The sequence below is a fragment of the Anguilla rostrata genome, chromosome 5 (assembly GCF_018555375.3).
Source record: "Anguilla rostrata isolate EN2019 chromosome 5, ASM1855537v3, whole genome shotgun sequence".
In the NCBI taxonomy this organism is placed as follows: domain Eukaryota; kingdom Metazoa; phylum Chordata; class Actinopteri; order Anguilliformes; family Anguillidae; genus Anguilla; species Anguilla rostrata.
In genome coordinates, this window is record NC_057937.1 from 47,395,874 (window position 1) to 47,408,204 (window position 12,331).

The 12,331-nt window shown below is 39.1% G+C and overlaps 1 protein-coding gene across 1 annotated transcript; it reads right to left on the minus strand.

Annotated features, from left to right (window-relative positions):
* Positions 1–1,969: 1,969 nt before the first annotated feature.
* Positions 1,970–11,427, minus strand: slc39a1 (solute carrier family 39 member 1). The gene is made up of 4 exons (XM_064336714.1): positions 10,468–11,427; positions 7,692–7,822; positions 7,140–7,439; positions 1,970–5,260 (listed from the first exon to the last, which is right to left on the minus strand). The coding sequence occupies exons 1-4, from the start codon at positions 10,580–10,582 to the stop codon at positions 4,907–4,909; spliced, it is 900 nt and encodes a 299-aa protein (XP_064192784.1). The 5' UTR covers positions 10,583–11,427; the 3' UTR covers positions 1,970–4,906.
* Positions 11,428–12,331: the final 904 nt, after the last annotated feature.

A 12,331-nucleotide genomic window follows, 5' to 3' on the forward strand; every position in this document is an offset into this window, starting at 1 on the left:
TTGCACTGACGACCCTCCTCGAGAAATGTAACATTACTTGACTTTGTGAAATTCCTTGCCTAATCGGTACATTTACCCGGGTACCATCACCTGGTTTTGTCTGGTTAAAGTAAGCATGCTACGCTTCACAGATTATGATGATTGTTTTACAGCCTCCCTCCTTTTTATTTTGGAATTAACTGTATTTTTAAAAAGCGTTTAAACGAGAGGATTTTGGTCTAGCATCTATATATAAGGTGAACGTGTGCATTTTCTTCATAAAATACACCCAGGTGCTTTTCCTGGTGATTTAAATCAACGGAATAATCTTTGGTTCAGCGTATTGCACAATAAACTGAGAAAGAGAAACATCCCAGGTTCAACTAATGCATCCAGATTTGCTGCACAATAGGGGTAGTAAGTCTGTTACTATGCAATTCCATTAACTGTGATTAAATGTCTCTGATGTCACTATGAAGCTCTTCACTCATTGAATGTTGTTGACAATGTTTTGCCGATCCACTGTAGAACATTAGCTAATGAACATCAGACAGTTTTGACTGACCGTGTTTTTAACGTTTTTTTTTTTTTTTTTGGTTTTCAGCTTGCTCTATAACAAATAAATGTTAATCCAGTAACCCTTCCAGTGTTACTTTAATTACATTTATCCCATTTTAGTATTAAAATACTTAAGTGAGCATGCATACAGCACAGTGTGATTCTTCCCAGATGTAGGAATTTAATCCCCTCTAGATTAAACCTTGTAGTTTCAAGGTTTATGTCAATAACAATTTATGAACAAATAAATACAATTCTGGGTTCTATCCTCCAATCAGGTGGCAGGCAACCAAATGATCACTGTCACCACTGTATACACTACATGGCCAAAAGCATGTGGACACGTGAACATCAAACCCGTATGTGCGTGTATGTGCTCATTCCAAAACCATGGACATCAATATGGAGTTGGTCCCCACTTTGCTGTTATAACAGCCTTCACTCTTCTGGGAAGGCTTTCCACTAGATTTTGGAACATGGCTTGCTTCCATTCAGCCACAAGAGAATTAGTGAAGTTGGGCACTGATGTTGGATGATATGGTCTGGCTCGCAGTCGGTGTTCCAATTTATCCAAAAGGTGTTTGATGGGGTCAAGATCAGGGATCTGTGCAGGCCAGTCAAGTTCTTCCATACTAAGCTTGACAAAACCATTTCTATATGGACCTCACTGTGTGTCCAGGGGCGTTATCACCTCACCTTATCACCTCTCAGCATGTTTGCATAAGATTAGTTTGGTCCTGAATATATATATATATATATATATATATATATATATATATATATATATTTTTTATTTTTTTTGCTAATGGTAATGGTAATTAAGTAATGGTAATTTGTAGCAAATTTTATTTTGAACAAATATAGAAATTGGGTAGCAGGTTGAAGTACACTCTCTAAGCAAAGCATGTCTGCAGCATAGTTTACTTTTAAACTTGTTTCCATGTGATATGACCAATAGCACTTGGGTGTGTCTGTTATCTCCCATTTTTCATTCCTTCTCGGAATAGCTTCATTTAATGCTGCAGCCCAGTCAAGGGATCTGAAATTGACCTATTCTGTGGGGGAAAACAATACTATTTTATTAATTATAAATGCCAGCACTTAGGATAAGACACTCAAAAGGTCACAATGTTACTGTAGGTTTTCATTAAATAAAAAAAAATGTAAATGTTAAAAGGCTTCTGCATGGGGAGGTTGATAATTTGATACGATAATAAATGATAATACGATAATAAAATAACATGATAATTTACAGATCTGTCTGTGACAACTTTAAATATCAACCATTATTCAAAAGTGTAAAAAATAAAATACTGATTACCTGGAAATGTATAAAGACTAGTTTTAAATCAACATTTGGGATACGTCATAGATTTTTTTGAAAAATGTAAATATATAGTAACCAGTCTACAAAGTAACATACACCACAGCCTTTAGATGGAATGGATATTTAATAGTGCAAAATTAATTTGTATTGTACAGGTGCATAGATATCCTGTATGTAGAAACATATTTACTTAAAGAGGAACCAGGCCATAGATTTTACCTAATAGAAATGTACGGTATTTATGTGAAGCTGCACACTTCAGATACGCCAATCAGCAGGGGGCAGTGATGAGTCATTAAAACTAGCTGAATGGCACAAACTCTAATGCACAGGAAATCGTGTTTTCAAATCAAGCACCACCAGAAGCTGGAGACAAAAAAGACAGCGACAAAACATGATATATAAATGTAAGGCAAGAGGCAAAAAACAGGCTGCAGCAAAGCTTGTAAGATCACATGATTCCGTGTCACAGTCAAATGTGGGACAGTGATGGAGGTGAACACTGGTAATGCAGGAACGGGAGGGAATGCAGTTTGGCCAGAGTATTCCCTCACCAGGTACTCAGAGTTATTGTAGCACAAATGGTACCTTATCAGTGCAGTAATATCAAGTGGAAGATAGTGTAAAATACCACAGGTTTGGTACACCTTCATACACGGGCTTACTGTTCACTTAGTTTATAGGAGTGCAAAATATACTGTATCAGTTTTTAAACACACACTCCTGCATCTGCCATTATTCTTTCACTTTACTGCCCCGTTTAGTTTCAGTTTTGATTTGTAGATGCTTTCAGAGATATCGCAGTACAGCTTCCTCCCTTTTTTGTTTCTCTCAAATGCTACAGAACTGAAAATGAGGCCAATGAACTACGGATGTGGCTCACACACTAGACATGTATTCTAGTTTATTATTAAAGCATGACAACATGGTTGATGGCAGCCACGCTCTACAGTGAGAACCCTCAGGCACCAAGGCCAAACAAAGGCAACAGTAGGGGGTTTCTCCTATGTGACTGGTAGCTAAAAGTAGGGCTCCTGTAGTCCCTGCACACTTCTCAGTTCAGACACATGACATGCAAAGCTGTCTGGTTGCTTTGACACATGGATGATAACCAAGGCTAGAGTCACATGAACTGTGGACACTCCGGCAATCCTCTAGGGTACCTGTATATTAAAGCCATTTTGTAAACTGAATAACCAAACTGCATCTAGATCCTAGATGCTTTTCAAATGAGTGAAAACCTCAGGTTTCTGGGAAACCCACTAAAATCCACCATATCTGGTATTTTTTACATTGCATGATAGTGAAAAGCACTGGATAATATGAATGCCTAAAAGTTAAGACATTTTAAAGATGTTTGGGTTTACTCCTTTACAAAAGTAACTTAAAAATCACTAGCAGCTGTGTTCAACGGCTGTTTTTGAAATAACATGAGATGTAAAAAAAATCATCTGCAGGACAGATATGTCTATGCACATTCATGTATGCATTTCTTCACAGATACAATAACAAATGTCAGAGCAGTGCAACATATAGCATGTAAACACTTACAAAGATGATACACATTACCAGCACAAACAGAGGTATTCGGGTCTCAACCTGATTTGACTGAATAAAAATGTATATTCAGTTAAGATGCAAGTCAATTTACACAACCCTTTGTTTCCAGTAGTCTAAAACAGTCATGTGCCTCAGTATTTACTAAAACTTAGAACTATGAACAAAATATACAATTAAATATGATTTACAATATACGTACATGGATACGCACAGAATGGATTCATTGCTTGTGTGCCATAAAAAGGGTATGCGTGAGCAAGGCTTGCGGCTGCAACACCATCACTACATAAAAAACCTTATTTCAGACAGAATAAGCCCATGACTTCCACATAATACAAAAGGTGGAAAAGATCTAGCAATGCCATGCAAGCCAGGGACCAAGTTGCTGCATATATTACAAATTCCTGGTAGGTACAGATTGCCATAGGCTCTACACACACTAAAGCATTCAGGCAATACACTGTTTTAAATGACCCTATCATACACAATGACTCTGTATTAATATACTTGGACATTACAAAATGTTATGAAATATTGCCCATCTTAAATACCACAGTGGGCACAGAAAACAGCGATTATAAGACCTGCATAAGCTCAGCCTAACTAAATGGACACAGCTCAGTTGTTACTGAGCCTTCTTGATCCTACTGTTCAAGTCAGTTTCAGCCTACAAACCCCTAAGCACTAATTTCCTCATTGGTAAAATCTATGCCATTGTTGTCTCACTGATGACACATCCTTGCATAGACTGGCACTGCTCATCTTCATCATAATCCCCTACAACTGTGTTGTGCCACAATTCACCAGAGTTACACAACAGGCTGGGGTAACATTTTTTTTGGCACTTTCTCCAAGCTGGAGTCACTTAATCCATGTCTGAAGGCAGTGGTGTGGACACTGCAAAAAGGAGTTTCTGAGCAAAATGTGTGTGCCTTCACACAGATCTATATATGTTGTAAATCCAATTTTAGACTTTGCCTTAAGCTCCCCTTAACACAATTTAAAAAACCTTTGGCATTTAAGGGGTGAATATAAAAAGTCTCTCAGCCAGAACACTGTTACTGATATACAAATACTGACATTCCAAATGGAATAAAACAATCATCTGCTCCTATATTTAATGTCAGTTAGAAGCTAGCAGATTAAAATGAAGTAGTTAAAATTCTATTTGACATGACAAAGTGAAAGGAAAAACAGTCATTTTCAAATTAAACAGATGGGCACTTTCGTTAAAAGCCATAAAATATCATTTTGCAGTGGCGTTGTGCAATGTTAAAACAAAAAAAGCTAAACTAAAGCCTCTACGAGATGAGGTTGTCCGCAGCACATTTTGTTTTCACTATTCAGATAAAAGGTATAATGTCTCAGTATGATCTCACTGAAGTGCAAGGGGACTTGCGCATTGGCCCATCCCATTAGGCCACCCTGTGCCAACAGCTGCTGCTGAGTCTCTCTCTCTCTCTCTTTCAGGGGGCGTCCTCTTCAGCCCATGAAAGTGAGCCCGGCCATGACGCTGAAGCCCAGCAGGATGAAGAGCACTTTGAGCAGCGGTCTCTCGGGAGAGTTCAGCTCATGGGGCAGGATCTCCAGGAAGGTGATGTAGATGAAGGTCCCCGCGGCAAGGCCCTCCAGCACGGACTGGATGAGAGCGCTGGACTCCAGCTGCGCCTCCATCACGCTGATCCCCACGGCGATGCCTAGGGGTGACATCACTGCAAAAACGCCCACATAGGCCGCCACCCATAAAGGCTTGACTGCACTCTGCACCAGCTTGACGGACATGCTGAAGACAATTATGCTTTTATGGACCAGGATGGCGATGCAGATTTCCAGTACCTAGGCAGAAAACGGTTGTGTTTATGTATAGATAACACAGTACAGCAATTCATTAAAAACGAATACTTAAACCAATTAAGAAATATGTCACACGGTACTTAAAATGATCAATGTGTTGGTAGGTTAAGTGTTCTGTTCATGAAATTTCCTTATCTAGATAAAAATGTTTTCATGTTTGAAATGTCAAAGAGGTGGATAATATGGAAATTCTGGGGCCAATATCAATAATCAAGACTTGACTGGCGGCCAAATTGACGAATGCTTACATTTACACTTGCTCACATTGTTATTAAGCAAAAGCACAAGTATGAATCACACATAAAAGAGGTTCAGATGACTATGATTATGCGGATTTCTGAGCATGACATTTTCATTTAATTTACAGCACCGTCAGGGCCCCTATAGTGCATACATTTTGCATCATCATACCTGCCATAATATTAGCAGGGACAAATCTCGTAAGTTTGTTTAAAGTTTTTATCAGCCAGTATCAACACAACCCCCGCATTATCATGCATGACTACAACTGAGGATTTAGATATGTATTACACATGTCTGATCCTGCCCATAAAGAAAATAATGTGCACACTCCAGGGTTGTGCACCATTCAGAATTGAACTGTGAATGCCTCTTTAATTCCAGGTCAATTCTTGAATTTTAATTAAGGTGCAAACAGGATGCAGAACTGTAATTTGAATTCCAATTAAATGAAGCAGAATCAAAGTTCAGTGAAATTCATACACATACTAGGTGGATAGTGGATACCTTTGACACCCTAACTATCAGTAAATCCTATGTTAGTATCAGAACAGAATGGCAATTTTATACACACTCAACATGTCTACTAAATATAATAAGAATGATTATGCATTTGTAGTTGATATTCTTTTATCAAATTCTCAATATTATAGGATGTAGTATTGCTACTTATTTATTGTGACTGCCTAGATTATGTTAATTCGGATGAAAAAATACAGACTATGCCAGTGTTCCTCAACCCTGGTCCTGGGGACCCACTGTGTATGCTGGTTTTTGTTCCATCCATCGTAACATGCTCTGTATTTTAATGAGCAGCTAATTGCTCTTAATGAGCCTTTTTGTATCTACTAAATGATGATTTACCCTCTTAAAGCCACATTATGCCAGAAAAACAGATGTATGCCCTAAAACATGTCCCGTATTCACATCCCCCTAATTTCAATCGGTCAGGCCAACTTATGCTTTCATTTACTGTGCTAAATGTACGATATGACTTAATTATGAGTTTGGAAACCTTCAACCATCTGTGTGAAATGAATGCAGTTTACCGACAGGAAATGGCATCAAATGAAACCTGCATTATGGTAAAACTTAAAACACTTTTTCAACTAGAGATTTGACAAAAACCAGCATACATATTGGGTCCCCAGCACAAGTAGCACTGCACTATGTCATATGAATAAATATGTAAAAAAGCAATTCTTTAAAAGTCTATAAAATATTCAAATGTAAATGAAAATGTTTGTGGCTTTAAATATCAAACTATTTTCTATATGAGGTCTAGAACATGAGTCTAACACAGCTTTGAGGTAATCTAGTAGGTACTAGGGTTGCAATGAAAGCCAATATTACTTGTGATTGTACTGGGTGGGCTCTCTTTCAATTGCAATGAATTAAATTCCACTTCCTGCCATTCCAATTCAAAATCCAGTTCAACCTCCTGTGGAGGTGGCAAATTAAATTAAAATTCCAACTCATGAACTGAATGGGAGCAAATTCAAAAGTTCTGAAATGTCTACAACCGTGATTCACTCTTGATGTGATGTACACCCTAAAAATCACTCGGAGCTGTCAAGGCAATACATAATTAGCTTGAGTGTGCTATGCTAAATGTCCCTACCTTGGACTCTGTGGACTGGAGGCCAATTGCCAGGCCCTCAAACACAGAGTGGAGGGAGAGGGAGAGGAAGAGTATGAATGAACGGAAGGAGGAGTGGGCCTGCAAGTCGACGTGGACATGCTGGGCACTGCCCTCCAGATCATTTGTGCCGTGCCCATGCCCGTGCCCATGGCCTGTTTGGGCAAGGAGAGGGGCACTCTCCTCTCCCCTCCGGCCAGTACAGTTCAACACAATGCGCTCCAGGATCAGCACCAGGAAGAACCCCATTGCCATGATGAACTCTTGCACAGGGAAGCTGGTCTGTTAAAAAAAGGCACAGTTATTTCATTTTGAAACATGTTCATTTCAAACATAAAACATGAGGAGAGCCGTCATTTAAAAAGTGTTGTAAATGATTAAAGTGCTGTCTGAATGTAATGATGTAAACTGATTAAAAAACAAAACTGATGTGACTGGGAGGTGCACTGGTATCAACACAGTGGAACTGCAGTCTTCATAACGTAGTGTTTCGTGAATGTGTGCGTCAGTGTTTACAGAAAGGGGGCCACTCACATCCACTCCTCGTGCATCCAGCTCCGCCCCGATGTCAGACAGGTAGTCTGGAATGATGTCGAGAAGACAGGCGGCGAGGAAGACGCCTCCCGCGAAACAGCTGATGAAGCTCAGCAGCACTTTGTGGGTTTCTGCAGGAAACGAGTTTGACTGGGTCAGCATTTCTGACTCCCTGCCACGATCCTATGACTAACGGCACTGCTCTTGCATGTTGATAATGTTGAAAAAGGACAGTTGCTATGCTAATGATTACATTTTACCTTTCCGTCATTTGATACAGCTACATTCATTTTCTAAATGTAATCAAATATGAGTGTGGAGAAAAACATAATATTGTTTCAATAGTGTAATATCAATAATAGTAATTAAAAAGAACTGAGAAAACTAGTTCTCATTTGCGTTATCTTAAATCCTGAGTTAATTCACAAATCGTTCATGGTTCATCAACAGAATGGGTCACAATACACTTGGCAGTTAATAAGACTTATGACACATAATTTCTACCTCATTCACAAGGTGCACTGTGACTAGTACTTCCATGAACTCCATGATTGTTCCAAAATACGAAAATTATTTACTGGATGCTTCCTGGAAGGTCTATGAATAAAATCAGAAGTATTTAACACTATTTCCTTTTCACGTTTCTGTCCTGCCAGTGCCAATGTGATCTGGCAAATCTGACCTGTAGGCACCAACATTAGGTCATAATGTTGGGAGCAACTAGGCTGACTGTAACAGTAACCCTAGAACCCTTACGGCTCTAAATGGTCTTGCTCCAGAATATCTTAGTGGATTACATAGGCTATCCCCCTCACTCTCCACCATGACTGTTCTGTTGACAACCAGAAGGCCTGGATGAATTGACTTGCTATTCCAATCTGCATATATGCACCTATTTGCTTGGACTATCTATATTACCGTCCAGATTAATACTTCAGGCTATAACCTGCTCAATAACAATGATTATTTGCTCCAACAGATTCCCCATTACCTCCCTAACATCCTTTAGTCTGTAACTGCAGACACCAGGCTGGCCAACAGAGCACAAGCTCCTCCTCCATGTCAAGAGTTCTTTCTTGACACTGTTTGAGTGTTTTCTCTTCCCTCTTTGAATTTTATACTTAATTTTCATATTTCCTGTTTGGTAACGCATCTTTCTGACACTGTCTATGTAAGAAGCATTATACAAATCAAACGGATCTGAATTTAACCCTGGCTGGCTTAAAACCTATGACCTGCAAGACAAGGTACAACAGTGTCTTCAGCCAATGCAGACTGGTAGCCAGAGTCAGCTGATGGCATGACTTGGCTTACACTTTTGGTGAGGGCCTGTACTCAATATGACTCACTCAACAGACCCTAAGAATCTGTATTGCAATTTGATAAAATGGCTCCACATGTTAAATGTGTTTGGTAAATAAAGTTAATGTTAGTCATTACCATACAACTGAACCTGATGCAGTGATGTATAAGTTGGGTGTGTAGAACAGGAAATTAAACATGCATCCTGGAGTAAACATTTGTGGTCCTATGACTAACTGCTGGAGGCGTGTAGAACAGAGCTAGATCCTTACTGACTTAAAGTATTATATTCATAGCCCAATACCATAGAAAACAACACATTAGGGGGGGAAAAACTTAATCAATTGCAACTGGTCATTCCTTTTCCTCAGTATGTTTCAATGATGAAAAAGTAATGAAGAAATCCATAACTACACAGTAAAGAAGATAAAGACATGGAGGGAAGTTGTACATTTACAGATCAGAAAATACAGAACTGAAAATGCTATTTTCATGACATGTGCAAAAACATAGCAGCTGTGGAAATGCCCGTGAAAATGGTGGAAGATTAATTATGTAGACTTCTGTGTAAAAACATGGCTCATAAAAATAAGGCTTATGCATGTGATAATGGACAACAAAAGGTCATTTCAACCACATATAATTATATTCAAGAGATATCACAAGTAGCAAGGTACACATTGTTCTGTTATCTATGGGTATGTTTAAACATGTGACCTTTCTAATCTCTCACTGATAGGCCTCTTCTGTGACGAGGGGTGCATTTTGTTTTTATCCAAGTCAGGTGACACCCCTGAGACCTCCACCAGGGACTTGGTAAACTTTACCACAACACTGGTGCTGAAATGTAAGGTTCAAATCCATTAGGAATCCACTCAAACCAGATTAAGTCCTCTATGCATTACAATTACATCCACTGTTAGTGTCTTTTCAGGTTTCCAGTTAATGATTTTGGATTTAAAATAACAGCTACATCCTTACAGGCACATATTTACATCACTGTTCCTCCCATTCATCCAAGGAAATGTGACGTTACGATTTAGTATAGTCAGCGAACACAGTCTATGTATCTTAAGATATAGACAAGGTAGTCCCCAGCAGAGAACTGCAATAGTGGGATTTCCTTCACAACTTTTGGACAACGTGACAAATCCTTACCTTATAACTGAGTCATAAAGTTAATAATTAAAACACCAATAGTGATATAAGTTCATTCCACTATATATTATTAGCATATCAATATTACTGTACTGTATTTTAAATGGGAAACAATAAATCCACCGTTACCCTTCCGAAAGAGGCTCGAAAATTAAGTCAGGAAGCTCGATACTTGTTTACCAGGCAGTTGCTGAAAGTAACGTACTCCTAAACTTGCCTTATAGGCTAATGCTTTAGTCGTCTGTAAGACTGCTTGAACACATCTGCTTTCTTAAAACACCGAAACATAAAAACACATTCTTATGTGACTGCTTACCTGTCCCGCTTGTTTCCCTGAACCATTTCATCCGGACAGGAATGAATCCGATAAACAGGGTGAGCAACAGTAAGCCCACGAGTGCGCCTATCTTTACCTGCAATAGGTATTTCATCTTGAGCTGGCAAGCCACACAACACGAGATTAATCACTGAAAAGCCTAGCGTTCACCTTTACTTCAGTAAACGATTCAAAACACTACGACTGCTAGCTATCGAGAGCTACATATCGCAAGTTTCCACGCTATCCAAATTAACGACCATTCGAAATGTGTTTAAATGTTGTCAATTATAGTTACGTGTCTAGCTAGCTATTTTAGTTACTTATGGTTTTTGTTTCCAAAAGAAACTTTAAGTGACTTATTTCGCATGTTTCCGTGTATAAATTTCTCCTGCACAGGCGTTAGCTCCGCCTGTTAAAAGACTGGGAATAGCTACACTGCGACTGCGGTGCCATGCCCAGATTCCCTTTTTGCTTGCGGATTGGTTGGCTCGCGGCCTGCGGAGAAGAGAAGCGCTCTCTCAGGCCGCGCTATCTCATGTGACCCACCAGTCGAAATATATCATCAAATCATCAAAACGATGATTCATGCAGGTCTTCGAATAAACGGAAACGAAAATGAAAATGAACAATTATTAAGATCGAACGAATTTTTCAAAAATAAAAAATATATTTTATCTATTATGAAAATAATATAACGATTCGATTGCTTGTCACGCGCTTGTGGCGCGCTTTCAAATATTGTTTACGTCTAACGTGTGGGAATTGCGCTCATGTAAAACTAAATATTTTCTAAAAAGAAACATAATTTCTTTGCCCACAGCGGTTCTTGTTTAATAACGAGGTGGCATACAAATAATTCCTGCAAGGTTACTTACTATCTCTAAGAACTGCTCTTATAAAAGTTTTTTTTTACAGTTCAGTGATCCCTAGAAAGAAGTGTTCCGCGTGCTGTGTGACCGTCGAACCACGAATTAAAAAAAAAAAACTGAACTGATGTATATAGAATATATACTGCCACCTTCTGGAAGTTGATAAATGGAGCTCATTTACTCATCGGATTGCGCTAGTGATGCAGACTTGGAGCTACGAAGTCCTGTATGCACTGAGCAAGTAAGGCAATGGTGTTTAGTTTCTCATTTAATATTACCGCAGCCAACTGAGCCCTTGGTCGTTGAGTGACTGCTGTTCCCTGTGGCATCAATTATAAAAGAGGAAGTTATTGTTCCGCTGCCGGCAGCAGTGACACAGGATTAAAGAACCAGCGGGTGGGGTTGTGGAGGTCCTTTCACTTGACCTGCTCGAGTTTCAGGTCCGCAGACTGTGGACAGATACCATAGAGGGATGATTTCTGTATTTTAGTCAAGGACCTGATTGTGTAGTCCTGGTGCCAGTAGTGCCCTGACAGTTCCCAATCCGTTGGCTTTCCCAGTGTGTAAAACAATATCCCCAAGGACACTGTGCAAAGTTATAGGCAGAATCCCAACAGTGAGGCACTCGCATCAGAAAATCAACAAGAGGCGTCAGGAGATGAAAGAATGGAAATTTTTGTAATGAAAGAGGTTCGGATTTTCACCAGTCTTTGTAGTTATTTTTAATGTGTTTTTTATGCTATTCATTTTATGTTTTCATAATATTGTATATTCTTTATTCGGCAAACAGCTAGGAAGACTGCATACATTTAGAAATTGAGAGATTGTCGAGGTATTGGTGTATTATTCATGATTGCACGCAGGAGTAATTATGTGTGTTACTAGAGTAATGTGCGCTTAGCATGTTCCCTTCTCCTTACTTGACCAGTCATTCAGAGAGCCAGCTGGCATATTATGGTGTGATGGCACTGAAACCTGAAGCTGTGTCTTTT

Excerpts from the sequence above, each read along its gene's own strand:
- slc39a1 (XM_064336714.1), bottom strand. The coding sequence starts at position 10,582 with ATGAAATACCTATTGCAGGTAAAGATAGGCGCACTCGTGGGCTTACTG. Across the intron at positions 7,823-10,467 it reads CAGGGAAACAAGCGGGACAG|AAACCCACAAAGTGCTGCTG; the intron begins GTAAGCAGTCAC and ends CGTTTCCTGCAG. Across the intron at positions 5,261-7,139 it reads TCCAGTCCACAGAGTCCAAG|GTACTGGAAATCTGCATCGC; the intron begins GTAGGGACATTT and ends TTTTCTGCCTAG.